The sequence below is a fragment of the Eleutherodactylus coqui genome, chromosome 3 (assembly GCF_035609145.1).
Source record: "Eleutherodactylus coqui strain aEleCoq1 chromosome 3, aEleCoq1.hap1, whole genome shotgun sequence".
In the NCBI taxonomy this organism is placed as follows: domain Eukaryota; kingdom Metazoa; phylum Chordata; class Amphibia; order Anura; family Eleutherodactylidae; genus Eleutherodactylus; species Eleutherodactylus coqui.
Genome location: NC_089839.1, coordinates 200,865,612 through 200,893,186, shown reverse-complemented (window position 1 = coordinate 200,893,186; position 27,575 = coordinate 200,865,612). Strand labels below are relative to the sequence as shown.

Genomic DNA, 27,575 nt, shown 5'->3' with positions numbered 1-27,575 from the left:
TCAAGATAGCTTGTGAGTTGTTCATTAGAGCAGCTAAGTTGGAGGTGTATAGATTTCTATAAAAATGGGTAAATGTTTGGTTGACTAGCTGTGGGTCATCTATCCGGGTGCCCGAGGCATCTTGCACCGCCGCAATTGGTGTAAACAACTGGTCCTCTCTGGCCAAGTAGGCCAGCAGGTGACCATTCTTATCCCCCTGGTCAAAAACTTGATGTTGGGAGTAAAGAAGTTTCTTTTTGGTGTATTCAGTTAATAGTAGTTTATATTCCCGTCATAAGTTGTTTAGGTCTAGGTACGATTCCGGGGAGGGATTCGTTATGTGCCTGGCCTCTGCAGCAACAAGACGGCACTCAAAGTCAAGCCGGGCGGCCCGCAGGGACCTTCTGTACTCTGCTATGGCTGACGTGAAGGACCCTCTAGTGAAAGCCTTAACAGCATCCCATGCAATTAGCTCGAAGGCCATCTCCTTGTTAACTCCCCCCCCCCCCCCCCCTACATTCTCATCTCTTGCTCAGCAAATTCCTGCACCTCTCCCTGTGCTAGCCATAGGGGACTAAGTCTCCACAAAGGACGACTACCCTCCACTCCCAGGGAATGATCTGATATTCCTCTAGGTGGATAGAATACATCACACACCATGGGGGGACATTCCGAAAAACCAAAGCATAAATCAATGCGGGAAAAGGTGTTATAGGTTAAAGAGTGACACAAGTAGGGAGTGTCATGCAGGTGTCACAGGCGCCATATTTCCTGCAGCAAGTAGGATTGAGCCCATACAGGTAGCTGGGGCGATCCCAAGGCAGCTGGAGTAAAGCGGTCCCGTACTGGTTCCAAAATAAGGTTAAAGTCCCCTGCAAATATTATTGGGGCAACAGCCACTAACCTTGGAAGTAATCCCTCAGTTCTCGCGTGTTAGACAAGGATTGGATGACGCTGTTCATGAAGCAGGTATTCCCCAAATTGACCAGACCCGTAAATCCTGGCAGACACACTCTCTTCTCCTCTTCCTCCTGCGCGCTATCGCTGCTCATTGCGCTGTGAGTCATTGGCGGCACCATGCAGGTCGGCTTGGGCTAAAATAAGAAAAGAATGAAAATCTCTTCAAACTAGAAGATAGACAAGCACCATTTTTGGATACTATAATAAACATGATATTTAGTAGATCTGTTAATGAAAAGTAGGCTGATCTAATTAAAAATTATGACATCACCTGCAAAGCGGTATGAGCTTTTAATTTTAGCGAGTTCATGTGAACAAGTGCCGAGGATAGGACATCAATGGTAAAAGTCCCGGAGAACCCCTTTACTGCGACCATTAAAAAAAACAAAAAACCAACCTCCCCCCCCCCCCCCCCCCCAAAAACCGCAGAACTATATATTGTGGAAACCTCAGATACCAAGATACCAACCGAAGTCATGAGCTGCTCTGGTTTTACAGGGACGTGATCAGCTGCTGCCCTGGACGATACTTTATCCAAACTCGTATCCTCGGCTCGAGGCTTTTCCTTTTCCCCGGCCCTGGGTTCTTCTTTGCTGGACAGAGGGTGCTGGTTACTTCCAGGTTGCGCTTTGTCAAGGGGGGCAGGACTTGCAGGCATGGCAACCTTTGCACCACCCACTGCACCTTAAAAAGAGGGAAAGTAGGCCTTTGTTTAGCAGCTAATATATGCCAGTGTGCAATAAAGTATGCAAATGAGAGATGGTGTAATGCCACCTACTGGAAGTTAGCCACTTAAAACCCTAAGGCTGACCTTTTAACAGGCCTTGCAACGTGACTAAGGCCAACCTTAATCCTGTTAAAAGGTCGGACCTTGAAAAGCCACCTTCCAATAGATGGCGTTACAGAGGCATTATACCATCTCCAATTTGAATACCTTATTTCCCAGGAAGCATCGCGCGGTCTAGAAGTCTTCCTATGCCTTCTTGGTGGCCCTCCACAAGAAGAAACAGTACTCCTCCAGACCATGTAATGAACACACTTGCCTACACTTTACCACCTCACCAACTACAATAGCCTGAATGCCACAAAATGACTTATTGTACTCATTTACATAGTGGCAACATATTTTACAGGGCTGTATATAAATTGTCACGCTCCCCAATGGAGCTTACAAGACGCATCCATTTTAGTACTTGGCAATACTTAGAGGCAACCACAATAGACCAGCATGGACATCTAGTGCCGCCAGCACTGCCACTGCTTTAAAAGGGGTTTTCTGGAAGCACGATACTGATGACATTCTCAAGATAGGTCAGCAATATCAGATTGATAGGGGTCCATCAGCTATCTGAAGAGCCAGGGGTGCTTAAGTGAATGCTGTGACCACCTCACTGCATACCAGGCAAAGTGCCATACATTGTACAACACCTCAATTTCATTCAGCCGACTGTCAGGGTCTCTTCAATCAGCTGAGGTGCTGAAAGGCAGCCTCCCACCAATCTGATATTGATGACTTATCCGAGAGTAGGTCAATAATAGCTTACTCTCAGAAACCCCCTTTATGTGTAGATGATGTATGGTCAGGTGTCCAAACACTGGAACAGAAAGTATTAGCCATTTAAGACGTCCCACATTTAGGTCAAAGGTAGAATTCAGGGTACAGACCTTGTGCGGCGGGTGCCTCTAGACCACCCCACCTCTGACACTGCTTCTTTTGGAGGGAGATATCCATGCGAACCCCTGTGAAGGTGTATTTTGACAAATCTGGCTCTATAAGGTTCCTACAAAAGTGAAAAGGGGTGGAAGGTGAACAAAGGGCAGCGCATTATAAATCATAGATCTCTGGACACAACTTCTTACCTGAGCTTTACTTGCCACCGGAAAACTGTATCAGGACCACAACCAGGATGAAGTCGGAGGAAATTTTGGTCTCTAGATAAGGGGGAAACAAACAAAAGGATTACAGCTGGCTACTTTTCCATGGAGACACATTATCGGTAAGGGGGCGGCATTATTTGTACATCTCCTGCAGCCTCTCAGTACAATCTGGCTTCTTACCTCGTCTGAAAGATCAGCGTGAAATCCTGCTCCCGAAACAGCACCCGGGACGTCTGCTTACAGATCTCCTTCACATACACGTGTACGACCACCACGTCATTCCCCTTCTCGTAATGGTCGTTCTTCACAAACGTGAGGTTCACATACGGCTCTACATCTACAAGGCAGACGAGAAAACAAATTGCTCTAAATATCAATACTACAAAACTATGTAGACCTTCCACTGACCTGCCTGTAATACTTGGATAAATATCACAGTGATGTTTATGCAGAGACGAGCGGCATTGCAAGGGTGCCACTTATCTCTTCCTTCAGAAACAATCTGCCACAGATCACTTTTGGCAGGTGATACTTTCTTCTACATCAGCCACTAATGGACATGTAAAGCACTGCACCCAGTCTTTCAAAAATAGGTTTATAAGCAGAGGAAGTGTGTATTATACCATTCTGTCCAACAGCCACTGCATCCCTCTCTCCTTGCCGCTGCAGCCCCCCCCCCCTGCCCCTCGGCAGGCTCCCCCTCCCCCCTCGGCAACCCCTCCCCCCTCGGCCGCTGCAGGCCCCCCCCCCCTCCCACCTCGGCCGCTGCAGGCCCCCCCTCCCCCCTCGGCACCCCCTGCCCTTGGTGTTTTTCTGCTAAGCTGCAGCGGCCATGTTTGCACCTGTGACAACAGGAAGTGAAGCCATATTTGCTGTCACTAAGTTTCTCAACAACTGATGGCAAATCTGACAGTTACTGCTGGAACGTGCTGAAATAAATAGCTGGTTGTCAGTTGCTAAAAAGGTGCTGGGGCCCAAAAGCCATGCATAGTCTGCATAGCACAGCGTTATCTGCATGGCACTTCCACCAGTCAACTAGTTTATAGCAATCCATATTACAGGAAAAGGGCCAAAAAACATCCAAAACTAAATACTCCGTACACAACCACTCTGCAATGTCCCTTTAAATCTAACTTTGTCCATTAGCACATTGCACAGCAGGGCCGCCCGCATGCACTACAGCTATACACGCTGCTTCCGTTACCTTCGGAGTAGAGTGTGAAATTGTTGGCGAGGCGAGACATGAGACGGACACAGGTAAGCGGAAGAGGTCGAGCCTGTAACCTCCAGACCTAGTTACTATAACTGGGCACAATACGGATGCAGATCGACGGAGAAATACAACATGGAGTTGACGTCCTGGGAGGGGGGAGGTCGAGTCCTGCCGTCTCCAAGATGACTACGCAGCTGGTAATATAATCTAGAAGGAGGATGACTGCTGGGGGCTGGGATAACGTAACCTTTCCTCACCAGCCAGGGCTGGAGCATGAAGTGTGTCGTGACTGGTGACAAACGTGTCCGTACCGACGCCTCCAGATCACATGCGGGAACGGCAAGAGATTTCTGAAAACGTTACCATCAACTTACCCAAGGGCTCTTTTACACGGACGTAATCAGTTTAACTCTGTGAAATACACAGAATTTCACAGACCAAAACTGTGCATATTGTTCCGGGCTGTTGTAGTTAGATTTTTTTTCCGGGTGCATAAAAAGCACGTGTGAAAATGCCAAGGCAAATCAATGGAGGTTCAGCCCTCCGTGTAATGCATGTAAAATATATATATACACACACACACACACACACACACACACACACACACACACACACACATACATACATACTTAGACATATACACACACACACACACACACACACACACACACACGCAATACGGAGCGCAAATACGCCGTATGAATGAGGCCTAAAGGGGAGTGTATCATCTATTACTAAAAAACACCATATAACCATCTAAACAGCCCCTTTATTACAGACCCCATCTAGTAGTGTGTTGGACTCCTTTGCCCTTCAGAACTGCAGCAATTGGTTGTGGCGTAGATTCCACTAAGTGATGGAATCATTCTGCAGGAATATCGGCCCCTGCGGACAGGAAGCTTCTTGTAGTTGCTGACATGTTCTGACCCGCAGACAGGAAGGAGTCATCGATTCATGCTGCTTGTGACAAATTCTGCCTTTACAATCAGCGTGGCGCCAAAGACATCTGGACCCATCTGATTCGTTTAGTGATACAATCCCGGCCCAGCTAGTCTAGCACCGATGATCAGGCCTCGTTGGAAGTCAGTCACTCAGAACACTAGATTTTCCCATCTAATATGGATTCACACGAAGACTGATCCACAGAAAACTTGTCACGTGGTTTTATGCTGCACTCTGAGGTCACGGGGAGAATTTCTATACAGGGAAGCGCCAATCCTGAGAGGGCCGGGCTCTTATAAAAGGTGCCAGTGTTTTTTTGGTTTATTTATTTGCACATTTTTATTTCCATCGTCTGTACATAACTACGAGGCGTCCATCTAACCAGAGTTTCTGCTAACAGCAAATCGGATTTGTTCTACAACAGCCACAGACAATTATAAACGTTTATAGTTTGAACGAGCAAATGTCATCAGAGTTGGCTCTTGCAGCCCGTTTATACAGACAGATACATCATTGGCTTGTTCAAACGAGAAATCATTCAGTTATTCTCATTCACAAACACAGTGAATGAATGAGCGCTGTTTAAACTGAATGATAAAAATCCTAGAGGTACAGCTGGAAGCAGTTCACAAGCTCAAATTACAGGAACACTGGCTGCACCCCCTGGATGTGGCAGAAAGAGGACGCTGTCACCCACTGCCACTAGATTCCTGAGGGTCAGAAACCCTCCAATGACTGCAGAAGACCTGCAGACAAGACCTGGTGGCAGCAGGCAATGAGGTGCATACTAAACGCTGAAAGTCTTCATGCCCAGACAAGACACGGAATCAATCACGTATCAGGAAATCTGAGGAGGAAGACGTCATACGGTGTGTGAGGAAGATGAAGTCTGGCCATCATTGGACCTTCAAAAGGACAATGATGTCAAGCAGACCTCAAAGTCCACCAAGGCTTGGTGACATAAGAAGTCCTGGAAGACTCTGGAGTGACCGTCGCAGTCAGCTGACCTGAACCCCATAGAGAATCTTTGGTGGGATGTGAAGGCGGCGGCTGCAGTCTGTAAACCTAAGACTATTAGTGACCTGGAGGCCATTGTCCACGAGGACCGGGGTAAGATTCCTCAGGCTGCCAGAAGCTGCTGCCTGGTGATGCATCACGTCTGCAGGAGGTCATAACGGCAAAAGGGGCTTTATGAAGTACTAGAGACGCTTGTCATGAAGGGGCGATAGAATTCTGAGACTGCAGGAATAAATAAAAATAGCATTTTTTGGTGAATTTGGATAAATCGCTTGTTCTATTAGTTATGTGCAGCTATTTCAATGGTTTTTGTTCACCCTTTTTTGCAAACAGCCGAAAGTTTGTACGTTTGGCACATAAACCGAATTCCTAATGGGGGGGGGGGGGGGGGCTGGGAAAATTGATTGCAACCATAACACCACAATTACCTTCTGATGTATCCTCTACATTGTAATCTTCGGAAGAATTGCGTTCTCCAGCCGTGTGCTCCGATTGGGTGACCTCCCCGTGCGATGAGCCGGCAATAGTTTCTTTATCATCCAGCATCATGTGTGTTTTTGACAGCGGCTCCTGATAATCTGTGGCTTGTTCCGAGGAAAGTAGGGGCACGTCTTTACATGGCGTCACATCCAAAGTCAAGTCACCTGACGGGCCGGGAGTCTGATTACTAGAACATACGGGCTGTACAACTGGCGGGGCAGACTGGGGTATCGTTTCATGATTGGGAAGAAGAGTCTGTGTGTCAGAAAAAACCTGTAAAAAGAAGGATTCCAAAAAAGTCACTAAGTATAATAAAGTATATCTAAATTTCTTAAAGGCATGGTCTAATAAAATAAAAACAGTTTTTTAAAAATTTAAAAAAAAGGGAAAAAAAAAAAAAGGTTTCCCATGATAGAAAACAAGCAAGCTTAGAGTACGTCACAAAGGGCAGAAATGCTACATAATTTGCGCTGCGCCAAATTCTGCATAAAAACCCGCACTTTAGATGCAGATTTTGACCAGGAATCAGCTGCGCATCCACAACTGATTTTAGTAGCTACATAGTTCCCCCTCATCTCAGAATACATGGCGTTGTCAGCGCACCCCATCAAAGGTCCCTTGGCAGCCTCTAGTCAGCACCGAGCTTCTGGTCAGGCGATTCCACTTCCACATCACCTGACAGGATGCTGCAGCCAATCGCAGAGCTTCGAGCTTGAGCACCAAGGTCTGCAATTGGCTACAGCAGTCTGACGTCCCATTCACAGGCTGACGGCAGCCTGAATACATTGTGTCACAGGGGAGACCTGGAGCTGTCAGTGCGGGAGATGCAGGGACCCGAGGCGGGAGAGTATTAGCTAACTTACTATTTTCTATTAATAATCTAAGACTATCCCTTTAACACTGCCAATCCACTGCAATCTGCAAGTTGCAAAGCAACCACATTAGATGCAACGCAGACAGGACGATACTGCAATCATGTGTCACACCCAAAGTTACCATGTAGCTCAAGCATAAGGTACGGTTTCCTTGCAAATATACCATTACTCGAAAATACCAGTACCATGTTACATCCTGTATTATACTCCAGAGCTGCACTCACTATTCTGCTGGTGGAGTCACTGTGTACATACATTACTTATCCTGTACTGATCCTGAGTTACATTTTGTATTATACTCCAGAGCTGCAATCACTATTCTGCTGGTGGAGTCACTGTGTACATACATTACTTATCCTGTACTGATCCTAAGTTATGTCCAATATTATACTCCAGATCTACAGTCACTGGAAACAGTTAGCAAGCTCGTCAAGAAAAACACCTCTAACTGCTTATATCAGCTCTAATACTAGAAGTGTTTGAGTCTGGTATAAAGGCTACACTTCCAGAATGTAAATCAAAGCATGTACTATGCAGACACCGCACAAGCAAAAATACTGGGATATGCAGAATAGGGAGTGCAGCTCTGGAGTATAATACAGGATATAACTCAGGATCAGTACAGGATAAGTAATGTATGTACACAGTGACTCCACCAGCAGAATAGTGAGTGCAGCTCTGGAGTATAATACAAGATGTAGCTCAGGATCAGTGCAGGATAAGTAATGTATGTATACAGTGACTCCACCAGCAGAATAGTGAGTGCAGCTCTGGAGTATAATACAAGATGTAGCTCAGGATCAGTACAGGATAAGTAATGTATGTACACAGTGACTACCAGCAGAATAGTGAGTGCAGCCCTGGAGTATAATACAGGATGTAACTCAGGATCAGTACAGGATAAGTAATGTATGCACACAGTGATTCCACCAGCAGAATAGTGAGTGCAGCTCTGGAGTATAATACAGGATGTAACTCAGGATCAGTACAGGATAAGTAATGTATGCACACAGTGATTCCACCAGCAGAATAGTGAGTGCAGCTCTGGAGTATAATACAGGATATAACTCAGGATCAGTACAGGATAAGTAATGTATGTACACAGTGACTCCACCAGCAGAATAGTGAGTGCAGCTCTGGAGTATAATACAAGATGTAGCTCAGGATCAGTGCAGGATAAGTAATGTATGTATACAGTGACTCCACCAGCAGAATAGTGAGTGCAGCTCTGGAGTATAATACAAGATGTAGCTCAGGATCAGTACAGGATAAGTAATGTATGTACACAGTGACTACCAGCAGAATAGTGAGTGCAGCCCTGGAGTATAATACAGGATGTAACTCAGGATCAGTACAGGATAAGTAATGTATGCACACAGTGATTCCACCAGCAGAATAGTGAGTGCAGCTCTGGAGTATAATACAGGATGTAACTCAGGATCAGTACAGGATAAGTAATGTATGCACACAGTGATTCCACCAGCAGAATAGTGAGTGCAGCTCTGGAGTATAATACAGGATGTAGCTCAGGATCAGTAATGTAATATAGGTACAAAAACTCAACTTTTTCTATAGTCTTGTGTATATAAACTGTCTGCTAATGGGATGAGAGGGAGCCTCCAGACACAATCTGGCAAATGGCCACTATAAGGCACTGCCACGGTATGTACATTTAGGTGAAGTGACACTGTTGCAGTCATTTAGCATCATGCCACAGAGAAATTGGGATGCAGTTTGCTGTAATTAATGTCAAAGTCACTGCTGGTAGAAAATGAAACCTTGGCGTACCGCAACTCAGTAGGAGACAACCTCGTCCACACGATCAACTCTGCTATGCAGTCCCACCCTAAGAGAGACCTTCACCAAGGACTGCAAATCCACGCGTGTCCTCAGGACTGGTATTCTGTGCAGTCAGAGGAGCCGCTCCTCATCGCTCTACATGTGCAGACACTATTCTTAGAATGGGCTCTACTCTACTTCTGGTAACCGGATCCCGGACGCAGCCTACAGAGGGACAATTATAGAACTGGACCGTCATGCCATTACCCATTAACTCATATCTAGTAATGCGCAATGTCATTCTTCACTCTAGTTCTTAAAGGGGTTGTGCCACGATGTAGGAGTATTGCCCTAGCCACAGGACAGGGAAGAACTTTAATCAGTGGGGGTCCGACTGTTGGAACCCCCAGTCGATTCCGAAGTGAAATAGAGCATGCTGCAGTCTGTTTTATGTGCGTCCATGTACTTTCATTGACTCCATTCACCGCATGTCACCCGGCCCTGCATCGCGTGCGTAATACGCGCAGAAAGCATGGTCGTGTGAATTAGCCTTACATGGGAGTACAGACTCGTTCCCCTAATATTTAGACGACAGATGCACTTTAAATCAAGAAAATATGCCAACTTCATGGAATTGCATTTGTAGGGTATATACTGAACCTGAATCTTACAGAGGCAGAGACACAAAAGGTATATTGCACCAAATCAGGGGTGTATAAACCTTTTCTGATCCTAGGACCATATTGTCAGATTACACACAATACAAAGGGCTACAATAAAAGCTAAGAGGGGTAATACTGCGACATTTATGGTGTATTAGAACATAAATGTCTGAAAAGGGCCGATTCCACTTCCAGGTCCCCCACCTATAGAGATAATGGGGGACCCCTCCTTCCACATTACGTAGTTTCAAAAACTCGCATGTTGTGGAGTGTAAAGGGGTATTCCCATCTCAGATTTTCACGGCTGCTCTGTTCCAACCACTATTAGAAAGAGCTAAGCGCAGCTCTGTTTCCGTAACGCTCATTGAAGTGAATGGGCGCTACGGAAACATTGTAGTACATACAACTCCTTCCGCAGGTCCCAGACGGGTTGCCAGTAGCCATGACAGAAGTTTCCCATCTCAGATGGGAGATGGTAATACCCCTTTAAATGTTTCACTACTCCCATATACTACAATTATGTTGTAGTCATCTACTCCTTTCTAGAGAGCCACACCGGAGTCAAGACCTCCAATTCTGACATATGGGGTCCCAGCGATGACCATACAGTGCACCATTAGTACTTATCCACCCTGCTCATGAGCTATATCCTACTCTTCCCTCAGATATGTATTTGAGCAGCCACCGAACACGGACAACATGTATGTAACCAGATGCTTGGGGTCATACAGAATACATAGTATGTTAGGATGAAAGAAGACAATGTCCATCTAGTTCAGCCTGTTTCCAACCCTCTTTGTTGATCCAGAGGAAGGCAAAAACAACCCAATGAGGCAGAGTCCAGTTTAGCCCATTTGGGGGGGGGGGGGGAGGAATTCTTTCCCAACTCCATAATGGCAATCAGAATAATCCCTGGATCAATGTGTTCCTACCCAGTTCCAAGACCCGGATCAACCACCGTGCTGGTTATTTAATGTCTATATCCTGTAATATCATAGCGCTCTAGAAAGACATCAAGTCCCCTCTTAAACTCCTCTATGGGTTTTGCCATCACCACATCCTCAGGCAGAGAGTTCCGCAGTCTCACTGCTTTTACAGTAAAGAATCCCCTTCTGTGTTGGTGATGAAATCTGCTTTCTTCTAGATGTAGAGGATGCCCTCTTGTTACTGTTGCAGTCCTGGATATAAACAGATCGTGGGAGAGATCCTTGTATTGTCCCCTCATGTATTTATACATAGTTATTTGGTCACCCCTTAACTGTCTCTTTTCTAGGGTGAATAATCCCAATATTGATAGCCATTGTAGAGAATGTGTGTCCACTGATTAAATAAACTCCTACCTTTTCTCCTATGGCATTGGGTGCCTCCACCCTGGGACACTCAGGTTTTGCAGCCACCAAGGAATCCTTTGCTTGGACACTGTCAGTAAGTTTGTTTTGCCCATTACCACTCTCGCACTTTGGACAGTCTTCAGAGTTGGCCAGTTTCTGCTTCCTTGGACTGGGATCCCGTGTAGAGGTCAGCTTATGGGGCGAGCCTTTCTTCACCTGTGCCCCACCTTGCGCAGTGGAGCTAGGGGCCAATTTCCTCCCAAGGGGACTCCTCGTACTTGTGTTTGGCTCTCCCACCTCCTGTCCTCGTTTGAGGTTTTTGAGCTCCGGTTTAATCTTCCTCATTTCTGGGCTCCCGGTGGGCTGAGTGCGATTGGTACCTGATACAGGCAGCTTCAAAGGGGCTTTCGGCTTTCCGTTTTCTTTAGCAGTGGACGGCTTTACCTGTTCTTTCACAACGTCTTTCTTCTTTTTCTGCTCAGAAACAAATAAGAGAAATTAGACAAAATTGCATACAGAAACAATTAATGTCATTAATTCATTATGAAGAAAAGGCTGCAAGCAGTGTGTACATGGGCTTGTTTTTTGCATAGCGAACTGTAGTTTTTATTGGTGCCATTTTTAGGTACATAAACTAGGTTGTAAAACTTTTATAAATTTTTTTATGAGAGTGGGGAGAGAAAACACATCAATTCTGCCATAGGTTTTTGTTTACAGCATTAATTCCATGGACGGAGCTCTGTGAGGACTTGTTTTTTGTGAGATGGGCTGTAGTTTTTATTGGCACATTTTGGGGTACACCCAGCTGTTTTGATCACTTATTGCATTTTTTTGAGAGGCAAAATGCTAAAAATTAGCATTTTGCCTCATTTTTTTAGGGGTTTTCTTGTTAACGCTTTTTGCCATGCCGGTATCTGGTGTCCTGTTGCCACAGTAACCTGTCGGGCTCTCCGCGATTATATTACGAGAGTCCGATGATGTCACAGAGGGAGCGTGCTCCCTCTGTGAACCCTTCTCATGCCGCGATCTACATAGATCGCGGCAGGAAAGGGGTTATCGGGGGGGGGGGGGGGGGGTGTCGCAGCTGTTGCAGGGGAAGCCCGGCTTATCAGTGACAGCCGGCTCCCACTGCCGGATTGCAAAAGATCTCTTATGATCTCGCGTTATCCCCAGGACGTAAGTGTACGTCCTGTTGCACCAAGTACCTCACTGCCAGAACGTACAGTTACACCCTGTGGTGGGAAGGGGTTAAAAGCAGTGCAGCAAAAATAAAAAATATTTCTATTAAACACACAATTTGTGTCACTTTTGCCGCAGTATGTATGCCGTAAAAACAAGAATTACCCAAGGATTGCATAATAGCAAGGGGGGGTTGCTTTAATTCCACTTTGAATTTATTTTTTTTTAAGTATTTCAGTACATGATGTGTTATATTAAATAGTACCATTAAAAATACAACTCGTCCCACAAAAAGCAAGCCCTCATACAGCGACGTCAATGGATAAATTTTAGAGTTTTTTTGAAAGTGGGTGGGAAAAAAAAAAGGGGGGGGGGGGGGGGAATCCTTAAAAATATAGGATGCAGATAACAAAATGACGTGGATTTACCTGGAGGTTCGGCCATTTATTCATTGGGATTTTCTTCTGTAAAATTAGTTGAAGGAAGTTTCCCTTTTCCTTATACTGAATTTTACTGCAGGAGCCTTCGATTTCTTCATGGAAATGGCAGTTCCACTGATTGCCCTCTGCAAAAACACAAAGCAGAATACATGTAGAATGAAGCGACTAGGCACGGAGAACTGACTGATTAAATTGCTTTTAATGCCAGAAGGTTTTCCATCTACTTTCCTCTGCTGGAAACAATTGGCATTAGCAATGTCTCAGAAATGTAATCGTGTTCCCAGCGGTCAACTGACTGCGACATCCAACAAGTAAGATCTTCTATAGATACCTGGGAAGTTGATCACACAGTCTGTATCGGTGAACTCCGTCTTAAGCTCATCCACATTTATAGCTCCCAGTCCGGGGTTCAGTTTCACTATCACTTCCCCTGAATTCTGCTTCCAGTCAATCATCATATCTGAAATCAGAAACATTAGTTGTAAAACCCGCAAAACAGCAAGAAAAGCGCAACACACAGCGCCCCCGCAACACTGTGCAGCGCACACGTGCAAAAAGTGGGGCTTTTCTGTGGCGATGACTTGATGGCGGTCGTCCGACGAGATAAAGCACGCATCGTTTTTGTTTTTCAATAGTTACCAAAGCGAGACACAGAGCAGGTACAGATATTACTTTCGCCTGGTCTCTTCCTGTAAACCGTGCAGCAAACTAAGTATATACAGATACCAACATAGCAAAGTTTAAAATGACTCTTAAAGGGGGTTTCCACACAAATACTATTGATGACATATGCATACAGTTGTTACATAGGGAGTAGAGCCAAATTCTTGTGATTGAACCTCTATGTAGGCGTCACTGACAGTGGGCGCCCGATCGGCTGATCGACCAGAGTCCCGAGCGGGGAACCTGAGCCGATCAACTATTGATAGTATTGCCCTGGAAAACCCCTTAACCTGTGGCACAGAAAGCCATCAATGTGCTAATTTGCCCCTTCCAATTGCTATACAAAGGGTTATGGCATGTTAAAATTAGAATAGCCTTTTAATGATTTAAAAAGGGGTGTTCTCAACGCAGATTTTCAGAGCAGAGATGGAAAAACCTGTCCGGCTGTTTCAGACCACCCGTCAGAAAAAGCTCCGCACTTCAGGATGGCGCTGTTTGCGTAGCTCCTATATACGTGAATGATCGCTACGGAAACTGGGTGGCACCGCACGCTACGCCGTTTCTGTAACTCCCATTTACTTCCATGGGAGCTACGCAAACAGTGCTGCGCTCAAGTGCTCATCTATTTTTGAAGTAACTGGCCAGTAACTATGGCAGCGGTTTCCTATCTCGGCAATGAAAAGCAGACACGGGAATACACCTTGAAGATAAATTTGTCACAAAAAGTTAGATTTGGCGATAATCAATAATACCGCCTTCCCAATTTTCCTTTCTGTGATGTAGTTACTGATAATACTGCCTCACTGTAAATGATGCCGGCACAGATAGTGCTGCCACCTTGTCTCTGCCTGTAAGTGGTGTAGGTGCAGATAGTACTGGCTCCTTGTCTTTCCTTGTAATTGATGTAGGGGGAACAGATAGTACTGCCTTCCCCTCTCTCCCAGAGGTAGGTACAGATAGGAAGGCAGCACCATCTCCCACATTATGAGTCATGCTGCAGTCTCATAATCCCAATCATACTAAGCAATTAAAGATCCAGGACCATCCATTACACAATGAATAAGCTTTATTATCCATCACTTTAGAACCAGTTCTTCCACGGGCGTAACAACAAATTAACATTTAGGGGCCTTTTACAGAGAATGATGACCGTGCCATTTATTGCTGGATCGCAGTGATTGAGCAACAAACGATAATTTGTTCGCTTCTCGTTCAGTTTATGCAGCATTAAAAAAAAAAAAAAAAGAAGAAAAAAAATCACAACGACGACTAGCCCATGTAAACAGCCTGTAAACGACTGCCTGTTTACTGTGAATGGAGGCAGGCGGCAGGAAACAATTTCCGTCCCGCTCCGCCTTGCTTCGATTATTGCTCCTGTGTGAAGCAGAGGGGAACCGTAGAGCTGCAGTAATGCGGTGATGTTGCAGCGACTCGTGTGATGCGGAGCCCAAGTGTTAACATGGAATTATCCAATCAGGGGCTGCGTCCAATTTCTCGCTGCTGGTTTAGGTTAGTGTATCTACAGCCGTGTTGTAGAGTGCAATATCATCCTCTGTTTGCAGCTCCTTAGAGACGGCCTCATGACACGTGTGGAGGAGTCTTGCTACCATGGCAGCGACTTGCTTCCAAAGATGCCAACTGATCCACATTATGAAGAGCCCCATACAACTTCTGCAAGTGCGTCCTTCTGCAGGAAGCTGGCAGAGCGACGCTACAGATCAACGGCGGGATTTTTTTTGCAAATAACAGACCGCCAATATTTCCCTTCTCCTCTAGTCTCTAGTAGTGTGATGTAATATATATCTGCCTGCACACCTGCACTGGATTCCTGCAGGATATAGTAATGCAGAGCACTGAGACAGGTCAATGTTAGGCCAAGCCGAGTAGTTGTCCTGCTGCGTTCACACCTACGAATGAGGATCCATTCCGAGTCTCGTTGCAGATTCTGTTAAAACCCTGGACGAAATGGCGCAACATGCTGAACTATTTAGACACGGTAAATGCACAACGGAAGCCGGACAGACTCAGTACAGGCAACAGTACGGATCCGGTTTTCCTGCTACCATTATGGAACAGAAAGATGAAATCCATAAACTGTGCCAATTAATGGCCGCATAAGGCTTGTAGAATCGTGAGTGCAGCTCTGGAGTAGAATACAGGATAAGTAACGTAGTCTTGCAATCCCAATTATTCAACCCCCATTAAAATTAGTTTTGCCACGTTTACAAACTTCCAGCTATTTGCAAGAAAACAAGAAATTTAAAGAGCTCAACACAAGTAATCTAAGAAGCGGTTTCTCCAAATTCATCACAAAATGCTACTTTTAATGATTACTGTAGTCTCAGAATTCTTCACCCCCTGAATAGAAGGGGGAAGAATAGTTGTGACTCCATCTGTATGTACACCGTGACTGGTGCAGATTACAAGCTGTAACATTATGGACACATCCTTCACAATCAGGAATACTACCGTCTACCAGTACTTATATTAGCCACCTGATCGGAGCTTTTGTGTTGCCACCCCACCCCGTTTATTTGCTGTATAGTAAACAGGAACAACAGAGAATACCTGGTGGAGAGGAGTTAATGAACCACGGCTGACAGAGCATCGCTGCAGGTAATTCAGCAGCTAATTGGACCTGCCTGCCATCTGTTATCATGATTATCACATAGCAACAATAACAAGGTAAGATGCTGAGTTTAAAGCGTCATAATCCCCAGCGAGGATAGGAAGCCGACTTGTCTCCTTGTTGTTCTGAAGGACGGCAGCATTTATTCCATACCGCTGACATACTGAATGACTTCCACCAATGGGTGTAAATATTAACCCCTTATAGACAACAGTGTTCCAGTCCTAAAAGCACCAGACACTTTTTAGCAAGTTTACCCATGTGGTTGTTTTATGGCCTAATTTTTCATCTTCACATAAAGAGCTATTTTTTAATACATTATTTTGCTGAATTTTTTTCCCCCCATTTATTTTATTAGGGTTGAGCTCTACAAAAACGAAAAAAGGTTTAAATTTACAGTTTTTTATTTTGAAAATCATAATATTTATGTTAAAATTAAGTGCAGGAATTTTCCAATTTGTTTGGAACATTTTAATTTGTGCCTTTTTTTAAATTAAACATCTGTGTTCTCCATGACACTTTATTTTTTTTTATTTCACACTTTTTTACTGTAATTGCAGCATCCATAGGATTCCCAGTTACAGGGGAAAGCATCCACCTAGTGTGACAATATTCACTGTCAGAGTTGGTTAGGGGTCTGCCAAGAGCCCGCAAGCTCTGACATGCTGGGGGTCGCCAGCGGTCACGTGATCAGGTACCAGGTACCATGCAAGAAATGGCACTCTTGTCAAGTATACATCACCTCTCTTGCACTGTCTGGGGCGCCGCCACAGCTTCTCTTCATCATCTTCTGGTCAGGCATTGAAAAATCCCCACCTCCTGAAAGCGCTGGCAGTGATTGGCTGACTCTTAGCCAATCACAGCGAGTGCTCGATAAAAGGCTGTGATTGATTCAGCTAATCACAGACAGCGCTTCCAGAAGGCGGGGATTTTTCAATTCCCGGCCAGAAGATGAAGAGAAGCAGTGCTGGGACCTGGGGAGAAGCTGCAGCGGTGAGTGCTTCTAAGGTGATGTAGGTGTTTTTTTTATTTTTTTTCTGCAGCTAGGGCTTAGGTTATGGCTTTGACAGTAGGATTTCCTACTGTCAAAGTAGCATTACACCGCACGAAAATCACGTTTTCATGCAATGCAACAGAGAGGAAGGCTGCATAGGGAAACATGGGCTACAAAACCTCACAAGTCGCGGGCATATAGCCGGACCTGCGAGGTTTATGTGTCTGGTTGTTGCATACTATAAAACATCGCATGTGTAAAGCAACCCATAGGAAAACATGGGCTTCACATACATGCGATTTGTAGCATTGTAGCAACGCGCCAAAAATCGCGCGATTTTGTCGCCCATGTGAAGGAGGCCTTAATCCTACAAAGTTTATTTACCATTGGCCGGAAATAAAGCCCAGAACCAAGTGCTGTACATTTAAGGCTCTTGGTCCTTAGTGGGATAAAGGAGCATTCCTAAAACTAACTTATTATCTATTCATGGGATCGGTGATAAAAGTCTGATCAGTGAAGGTCTTACTGCTAATTCCCCCATTAATCTCATGCCACCCCCTACAGTGGCATGGAGATTGAAAAAAATGACAGTTGAGCATGCACGGTGCCACTACATTCATTTCAATGGAGCTGACTGAAACAGCAGTCCCACTGAAGATGAATTGAGTGGCACTGCGCATGCTCAACTACTGCCTCACTGCGGGGGGATGCGGTGAGGAGGGAGACCCTAGACACTCTTTCTCAGAATCAGCGGAAGTCTCAGCAGCGAGGACCCTTTCATCACCTTTGAGCCCCATAAGCTACGTTATGTGACTCATCAAGAGGGTCCCACGAGGGGTGTCAGCAGCTCCCTATCAGCTGTCCGCATACGTATGCATGAATTTGGTGCAAATCATATATATATATATATATATATATATATATATATATATATATATATATATATATATATATATATATATATATTAGTAGGCCATACACCAAAAGCAACAAACACTCAAATAAAGCGCAACAGGACCAGATGTGGTAGATGTCAAGTGAAGAATTAACAAAACAGACCTTTCCTTGCTTCGCTTCCGGATACCATCTTGCCATCTTTGCTTTCCTGGTTGACTCGATCTTTCTGCTTCTTTTTATTGATGGCATCTTCAGTCCCTCGAGTCACCCTCCTCTGCCCCGAGCCCTCGGCAGGATGGGACATCTTCTGCCGCTTGGAGGAAACAAACTGGCCCCCGGGGTCTGTAACGGTGTCTGGGTCAGGGGTTCGACGTTTTCTACCTGGGCCAGCTATCTTGGCGACTCTCTGTGGCTAAACTCTCCGTCAAGGAAGAAATAGTCTGAAATCATAAGAAAGAGGATAATAAGAATCTCAGTAAAGTCAATTAAATGACTTGTGCTGTATGAGAACAGGATGTGAACCCAAAGAGGCAATTACTGAGCACCATGGTCCCTGGGTCTGTGCCTTAGGGAGTCCCTCTGACTGCTATACAAGTCTCACATAGCTTCCTAGGCCGCATCTGAAGGAGCTGCTCCATCATAGGAGCCAAACAAGGAAAACAATGGAAGTGCCGAACCCGGCGCAAGATGATACTAACGGCACTAGACGGAAGCCACCGACTACAGTTGGGTCTGACCGGTATCAGCATGCTGATCATTCTACGGGAAAGAACATCGCAGCAGGCTGCACTATTCTGGCCGGGACTTTGGACCAGATCTGCACTGCAGGTCCCAGGTGGAAAATTGGCAGCCAATCCACAGGAACAAATCCGAAACTAAACTGTGTGGATTTACCGCAAATTTCCACCTCGGCGTTTCAGAGTGAGATCGGCAGCTCAAACGGACATGCTGCAAGTTCAGAATCCGACATGAACTTCAAATACGCTGTTGAATTCTACGCAGAATTCCTCTGCTGCATGCGGACAAGAGTTTTGAAGTCTCACCCACAGAGCTTGCACTGCATTTGCTGCGGATGTTTCATAACATTTATGTTTAAGGTTTTTATTAAAACTTTTGTGCAATTTTACACATAAAAGGAAAAAGAAGGACATATAGCAGGTCTCTCAGGACCGCAATAATAGCTTACAGATTAGGACAAAAACAGTATTGTACCAGATACTGCAATGATAGCCGCTGCTGTAGGTCCTTCTGGTACATCCTATATAAACTGTATATGCACAATATAACAATGTGGCGTCAGGCCCACGGGCTTGGCTATTTATTTTAGGAGTTATAAGAATGCAATTTTTAAACACCTACAACCATATAGAAAAAGAAAAAATTCTGAGGGTAAACAAAAAGGATCAGTAAATCTTGGGAAAGAGGAGAAGGAGAAAAAAAGGGAAACCCCCTAGTAGCGATTGATTAAAGCCTTGTATGCGTCTTCAAGATGAGGCCCCAATCCAGGACTCCTCATGAACCCCTCGAGATCCATCTCTCTACCATCCCATTATATTTTGGAACTCAGGTGAGTCAGGCTCACAGCCATTCATCAAGCGCTGGCTCTGATTGGCTAAGCGTCAGCCAATCACAGCCAGCGCTTCTAGGAGGCAGGGATTTTTCAATACCCGGCCAAAAGATGAAGAAGAGAAACAGTACCGAGACCCGGGGAGAAGCTGCAGCAGCGCCCTGGACAGCGCGGGAAAGGTGATGTGCACTTTCTTTCCCCCCCCCCCCTTCAGCTACAGCTTATTTTCGGGGTAGGGTTTATATTTCAAGCCCTGCCCTGCCCCCTACCCCCAAAAATCCTCACGTGATGCTACAAAGTCGCAGTATTGCCACGAGAAGACAGTGATAATCGCATGGACCAGCGATGCAATATTACTGCAATTTTCTTGCAGCGCCGCCCGTGTGAGGGAGGCTTTAAAGCGGTTTTCTCATGATAATGATGCATAGTGATGCACAGTATGTATCAGACAGTCAGATATGCGGTGCGGCCATCTTTGACCAGACCTGGAGTGTCGCTTAAAGACTTCAGCCCCTTCTTTCTGCACAGTGGCACTACTCTTGGCCACCCGGGAACTGCAGTTGGTCCCCTGTATCTGAATCGGTCTACACTGCAGTTCTCTGAGCAGCCAGGTGACCACTGCACAGGAAAAAGATGGCGCTCACATTGGCGTAAATGCGCTCCGTATTACATGCATAATACAGAACCCCGAATTCCCATTGGGGGGTGTGTGTAATAAATAAATGGCATGCCTTATTTTGGTCCATATTACCAAAATACTCCAGTAAAGTTAATAAGACTGCACAAACAGAGCGAATACACGCACTACATGCAGATTTCTTACGTGTTTGTGGCCAAAAAAAAAAATCTATGGAATCTGCATGCTATTTTTTTTTTTTGTGCGTGCATGATAAATGCAGATGGGGTGCATTCGCGCAGCCGAGAAAATCGTGCTAGGTTTGTGCCTTGCGAATGAATGGGGTGATACACATGAGCAATTTTTTTCTCGCAACGCAGGAAAGATCACAGCATGTTTTATCTTTGGGCGTTCTCTCGGAACACCTTGTGCATTGTTTTCAATGGGGCCATTAAAAAAAAAAAAAAACACATTGCACGGAACACGGGAATATCACATGTTGGCAAGCGCAATATTGGGCAGAGTTTCACGTATTAAGTTAGCATGCAAAGAACGCATCCAGGGCCATATGTGCAGGAAATACAGTGTTTCGGTCCGTGAATATGCTGCATATTCATAGACCTAAGCCTGCCCGCGTGAATGAGCCCTTAGAAGGAACGGAGCTACTCTTGCACTGCAGCGCCTTCCCTTTCAAGATCATTGGGGACTTTGGAGACTTTGTATCAATTGGAAAGTTACTTCACTTTTTTAAATTTTGGATGCATTTGAGAAATGAGTTGCCGAAGTCCACACACCCCTTCACCCAACTTATATGGACACTAACAAGTATAGCAGAAGCAAGCAGCGTCACAGACGGGTCAGCTAGGCTCCCGCCCCGCTGAGGGATAACGTTTGCCTCCAGCAAGGAGGATTCGGTGCACGGAGCCATTTGTATTAATTTGGCCTCTAATCATGACAGGCGCAGATGTGGCTGGAGATTACTCGGTCGCCATCTGTGCCGTGAAAGGAGGGAGGAGGTCTCAGCTGAAAGCATCGGCCGCTGTCTGTGCAGAGAGAATTCAATTACAGCCAAATAATAGGCCTAAAGCTCAGTCCGAGCAAGATGAGCCGCAGCGACCGCGCCATGTATCTGCTTGGTACTCCGGATTACATGGCCTTTGTCTGCAGTGAGGTGCTGGATTACAGAGGGCGACAAAAAATAATGGGGGCCACCGGTGTCACCCAGCTTCCCACAGAAGAGCACCCCGGTACCCACCACCGTCCCAGCTGTGCAGAGACGGCCACACACCTGCGACACTCTTCACATTGGCGTGCACACAAACTTATCGACGGATCTCCATTCACTTTGGCCTCCGTCGCTTCCGTATGAAACAGTGTAATAAGCTACGCTGGCCCAGAAGACGTATACAGCAAGGCTGCACGCATACGGGAAACTTCACGCACGACTTCAGGTTGTGGCGAGATGCGCAGAAATTGCACATGAAAAGAACCCATTATTTCCAATGGGCAATTCATGTGGGTGATTTTTGGCTCTCGGCTACACAGGGAGATCGAAAAATCGTAACATGTCCTTTTTTTGGGTAATTGGCCCATAGGGGAAATTTCTGACTCAGACTTTGTACAATTTCCCAGCGTCCAGTGCGCTTATTACATGGAGAGGCCAAAATGTAGTCAGCACATCCAGGCAGATCCATGCGTCAGGACCGGCCTTATACATAAATCTGTCAGTCCTGTGTAGCCACGCCCCTCTCAACAAGCCCCACCTACTTTTTGCAGAAGAGGTGGTGCAAGCACAAAAAGCGAAAGTGGCAAATTTTTAAGTCAACACCTGCTTATGCAAAAAAAAAATGCAAGTTTTATTTTTTTTAAGCCAGAGACAGACGTAAAATGCTTTAGAAATCCGCCCCATTATTTCCTCTTGGTGCCTGAAAAAGAACAAACAAAATAAACACCCGCATGCCACGTTAACTATTGGAAACACTTGTAACTTTCACCTTTAAATCCCCTCTGCTTACAAATTGCACGTTTTCAGCGCCCAGTGCGTCGCACACGCTTGAAAGTTACGTGTAAAGCGAGTTCAATATGGGTCCGATTTTCTTGCATCTGTATCGCGCTCGCCCACAGAAGTACAACCTATAAGGCAGAACGCGAGTGTATCAGCGGCGTACCCCCTTACACGTCTGTACGGCGGGATACGTCAGAGCGTTACATCACGGTGCGGTCTGTAAACGTGATGTGCGTATGAACGGCAGTCGATTCCAGGAGCGGACCGAACCTGAAGCTCCCCCAGCACGAATGAAGCGCAGGCTACACATGTGGCGCAGCTCCATCATTTCATCAGAGATTGCTGAGCGCTCGTATCTGGAAGGTTCCAACGCTCCCATTAAACTAGTAGAGTGACGGGACGCACGTGCCAGCTCCTCTCCTTTTGGGATCAGTGGGGGTCCCAGTAGCCAGACCCCCACCAATCATAAAGTGATCCCGATCCTGTGGAATGGGGATTTCTAAAAGTCCAACCCCTTTTAGGTGGACACGGTGTTCCAGTCTTGGAGATTAACCGAAGTCTATCATTCGTAACCATCTTCATTGCTGACAGCCATTACCAGTTACACCAGTTTAGCTTCATTGCGTCTCATAAACCTTTCAGACCGCTGTTCTGTCCGTCCCCCATACTTTACACCGCAGTGCTGCTTCTTCATATGGTCACGGATAGGAAGGAGCTCTACAGCTCCGTCCACTTCTGCACAGCTGAGGATCTCACTCGGCGAATCTGAAGATACCTGTAGTAAAAGGACCGCTATCTGCTCCGAACGTAACAGAGCTGGAGAAATACGGCTTAGGAAGCAGTCATGTGACTAAATCACATGACTGCCACCATCTTCATTCTGATGGACAGGGAAAGTGGCGCGTCCAATACGTACAGTAAGCAGCAGAGGGCCTTCAAATAAAGAATGGGGTAAACACGGATACTAGAACGGGCCACGAAATTAAACCTCATCATTTAGGGCACAGCAGAAATGTTTAATAGAACGCGGCCAACCCACTTAAAGGGGATGTCCAGGATTAGAAAACCCTCAGCCATTCTGTCAGAGATTTAGAGGCAGAATCCACAGTGGAAATACCGCCATGTGAACGTACCCCGAGGATTACAGATCGTCGCTTAACCTCGTTGGGCCACCAGACCTGTAATATAAAGGTTGGCGATCACTAGAAGTCAGCGCAGAGCCACGTAAAAGGGACACTACAGACAAGACTGAACAACATTACTAGAAAGCTAAGCTAGAAGACAGTTTCCATTTCTTAGTAACCACAGGCTGCATTACATACTTCAGAGCCGCATTCATAGTTCTGCAGATTTCATAGCTAAACCCGCAGCGAGTACGCAACATACTCACATTTATGGATAAAGGCAAGAGAGATATACAGGAAATTTTTTCACACAGGTAAGAAAAGTGCAGTAAATACGTGCACAAAAACCACACACACAAAACGGTCTAAATACGCAGTTTTCGCTCCATGGAAACTCTGCACATTTTACGGACCAAAATGAATGCGCCCGTGTGAATGAGCCATAAATGTAACTACTCCTTGCCATGGCTGTGGAGCCTTATGCACCATGATGGGGCTTCTCCCATTCTACCTCTATGGCACTGAGGCCTTAGGGGGTGGCTAGTCTGCCCAGGTAGTTGCTGAATAGAGCGGTATGGAGGTGTGCGCCGGAGCTCAGAATCCAAGATGGCACCAACTCCCTGTGTTGGTGCCGCCCCTTCTGCCAAGCGCTGGCTGGTCCTCCGGGGAAAGTGAAGAGCCACTTCCTCTGCATCTGGACCTTGTTGCAGAACACATAAAATGACGAGCGGGCCGGATTCAGCCTGCAGGCCTCGAGTCTGACATGTACTTTAGATCAGTGTTCCCTAACTCCAGTCCTCAGGGACCGCCAACAGGCCATGTTTTCTGGATTTCCTCAGTATTGGTGATGTAATTATTGTCGGTGCCTCAGACATTGCCACAGGTGTTCTTACCATAGGAGATCCTGAAAACATGACCTGTTGGTGGCCCCTGAGGACTGGAGTTGGGGACCCCTACTTTAGATCATGCAAACTCGTAGGCTGTGGAAGTTGGCGTCCCAGATGATCCCACACATGTTCTATTGGTGATAAATCTGGTGACCGGGCAGCCATAGAAGTGTGACAATGTTGTGGGGACATTCCTGTGACCCCCTTGTGTGTGCGGCTGAGCATTATCCTGCTGCCTCTTGGAAGCCGCCATGAGAGGAACACATGTGGCTGCAGGATGTCCTAAACATATCGCTGAGCTGTCATTGTCCCTCATGCCACCATTAGGGGTGACCGACTGTCATATGTGATGACCCCCAGACCATCACACCAGCAGGGGGCAGTGTGCCGCTCCACAGCAAAGGCAGGATTAAGGCTCTCACCCAGAGGTCTCCAGACACAAACACGGCCATTATAAATGCCCAAACTAAACCTGGACTCATCGCTGAAGACAACCCGGTTCCACTGTAGTAGTCTAGTTTCATTGTTCATAACCACTGCAAACAGAGGTGATGGTGGGGGTCAAAGGAAAAACATGTAATGGGCGCTGTGAGACCAAATGTCCTCCAGCCAAGCACCTAGAAATGGTTCTGACAGACACAGGGGCGTACTGATGGTGCCCCCTGTCTCTGGATGCCGGAAAACGAAACAGTTGGAGCTGCTCATGCTTGTAGGACAATCAGATGATCCTCTCTACTGGTGGTCTGTCGAGGGGGTCCCGAGTCCGGTCGCCTTGTGTGCCCTCACACATCCACTGGTCCCAACACCTACTAACTGTCTGGTGAGAACGGTCCGGTGGGGGACAATTCATCGATACGACCATCCAGCTTCTCCCATCCCAATAATGCGCCCCTCTCAGACTCTGGTAACGGGGTGACATCTCTTCTCTGCGTCGTAGAGGTGTCTAGTGGCCAACAAGCTCTACACAAGCAGAAGAAGAGGTCACTACACACAAGGAGCCTCTGAGAGCCTTTATAGGCCAAGGGGGGAACCACTTTTAGGGTCTCCGGAGTTCATCTAATCACCAGAACTCTAAGCATTTACATATCTGCCTGAGATGGAACTGCATGCCGAGTTTTGCAGCAAAACTGCAATTTCTTCTACGGGTACAATTGTTAAAAAGAAAACAAAAAACCACAGATACACATTCAATGGGGTGCAAGGAGGAGAGCAGATTCATCACTACAAGGGGTCATTTTCAATGTTTTTAATCACATCTTCCAACACAGAGTCTTTCTACTCTGCAAGTAATTAGAAGAAGAAAAAAAAACTAGCTTGCACACTTCTACCAGCAGGTCACACACCTCATTTACACTCTTTGACAAACACAACATTGTCACACTTCCTTCCCGGTCACCAGACGTATTTATAATAGAACATGTATGGGACCATCTGGGACACCAACATCAACAGTCAGCAAGTGTGCACCAACTAGAGGGTCAGTTATAGCAGAACTGGGGTGATATGCGGCAGGATACCATACGAAACCTGTATGCCACCATGCCCACCCATATCACATCTTGTATCCAAGCTATAGGCAGCCACCCGGGTACTAGAGCCTCCATGCCCGCCCATATCACATCTTGTATCCAAACTAGAGGCGGTCCAACAGGGTACTAGAGTCTCCATGCCCATCCGTATCACATCTTGTATCCAAACTAGAGGCGGTCCAACAGGGTACTAGAGTCTCCATGCCCATCCGTATCACATCTTGTATCCAAGCTAGAGGTGGTCCAACAGGGTACTAGAGCCTCCCTACAAGGGGTCAGTTCTCCACAATCAGTGCCCCTCTTGCCCTGATATGTAATCCCTTAGTTATGACTAGTCACACATGGTCTCCCCCTCAGACATCTCCTAGGGGGTGCTGGTTGTGACCGGACTGTATATAGAGTCTAGCAGCACACCAACCCTCCCGTACACGGACTACATACAATCCTGCCCTTACGGTAACAGTGCGGGCGCCAAAGGGATTTTTTTTCTGAACGTCTCCAAAATTTACTGAGAAATTGGAAAACCAGAAGTTAATCCTTAGAAGTTGTAAGCGATGTACAAGATGGTACCGGGGGAGTCATGTGAACACCTCGCCAACACTTACATCCACTCTAATACCGAGGCAGAAACACAAGGAAATAAGGCATTTGTAAAACATAAATCAGGGAGTTTGCTTTTAAACCGACACTAAAAAAATATATAAATATAATTTTGCAGCCGGTCCAGGACTATCAGTCCGTCCCGGGATGCAGCTGTTGCCAGGACGGATCTAACCGGATCCAGAAGTGATACTTTATAACTCCACATAACAGGCAGCAGCGGCTCGGGAGGATTATGTAATCCCCTGTACAGCTCAGAACAACAGGACTCACTAGCGCCCCCTGCAGCGCCTCCCTCCCCCGCACCTGCCGGTTCTCCCGTCTTATCCCCGGCGCTGACTCACCCTGAGCCTCCTCCAGTCCCCAAGCTGAGAGGCGGTAAGGCCGCAGGAGGCCTCTCCCAGTGACGAGGTCAATCCCTGCCGTCGGTCTCGGTAGCCGTTCCCCCTCGCCGGTTGGTTGAGGCACCACAGGCCGTGGCCGGGCCGCTAGTCACCGCGCAACGCCCCCTCCTCCTCCCGCTCCGGGTCCTGACAACCATCCGCAGCCCCCACCGCCCGCACTTCCTGAAGCCGAACACAGTCCTGACACGTGACCGGGGCTCTCCTGGGGTCATGTGACGCGAGCAGGGGGCAGAGGCTTCGGCCGAGTCACATGATCAGAGCTGTTCCTGCTGAAGGAACGGGTGACGTCAGCGAGTCAATCTGTTGTGGTCACATGACCCTGCTTTACTTCAAGGCTTTTTAGAGAGGAGGAAGTTGGGATTGTAATGCAAGGACTTCTGAGACGGTGTACGGGGAAAGTAGCCAGCCTCTCATCCCGGCACCACACTCTTATGAAAGCTCTCTAATGTTTCTTTGTTGTTCATAGTAACCAATCACAGCACAGCTTTCATTTTACCTCAGCCACGTTAAGAAAAAAAATCATAACCAATCACAGCGCAGCCTTCATTTTACCTCAGCAGCATAAGAAATGAAAGCTGCGCTGTGATTGGTTGCTAGAGCTGAGCTTTCATTTCTTATACTGCTGAGGTAACATGAAAGCTGTGCTGTGATTGGTTGCTATTTTTTTATGCTGCTGAGGTTAAATGAAAGCTGCGCTGTGATTGGTTGCTATTTTTTTATGCTGCTGAGGTTAAATGAAAGCTGCGCTGTGATTGGTTGCTAGCAACAACAGCTTTAATAAGAGCGTGGTGCCAGGATTGGCAGTGTATAATAAAGACAGTCACTTTATAATATAAATTTGTGTCACATTCTTAAAGGGGTTGTCCCGCGCCGAAACGGGTTTTTTTTTTTTCAATAGCCCCCCCGTTCGGCGTGAGACAAACCC

At 46.3% G+C, this 27,575-nt stretch overlaps 1 protein-coding gene across 3 annotated transcripts in view; it reads right to left on the bottom strand.

Annotated features, from left to right (window-relative positions):
• The window catches only part of USP19 (ubiquitin specific peptidase 19), an 82,539-nt gene extending 55,695 nt beyond the window's left edge, over window positions 1-26,844 (bottom strand). The window contains exons 1-11 of one of the 3 annotated variants that reach the window (XM_066596780.1): window positions 26,591-26,844; window positions 18,081-18,358; window positions 13,067-13,195; window positions 12,724-12,860; window positions 11,126-11,590; window positions 6,418-6,742; window positions 2,998-3,154; window positions 2,800-2,871; window positions 2,605-2,720; window positions 1,409-1,617; window positions 884-1,073 (exon numbers count right to left, since the gene is read on the bottom strand). In XM_066596780.1, the coding sequence (XP_066452877.1) occupies window positions 884-1,073; window positions 1,409-1,617; window positions 2,605-2,720; window positions 2,800-2,871; window positions 2,998-3,154; window positions 6,418-6,742; window positions 11,126-11,590; window positions 12,724-12,860; window positions 13,067-13,195; window positions 18,081-18,222 (1,942 nt within the window). In that variant the 5' untranslated portion in view covers window positions 18,223-18,358; window positions 26,591-26,844. Of the gene's footprint in view, window positions 1-883; window positions 1,074-1,408; window positions 1,624-2,604; window positions 2,721-2,799; window positions 2,872-2,997; window positions 3,155-6,417; window positions 6,743-11,125; window positions 11,591-12,723; window positions 12,861-13,066; window positions 13,196-18,080; window positions 18,359-26,590 lie in introns of all 3 variants that reach the window. The other 2 variants (XM_066596779.1, XM_066596781.1) reach the window with 2 other exon arrangements.
• Between the last annotated feature and the right edge of the window lie 731 nt (window positions 26,845-27,575).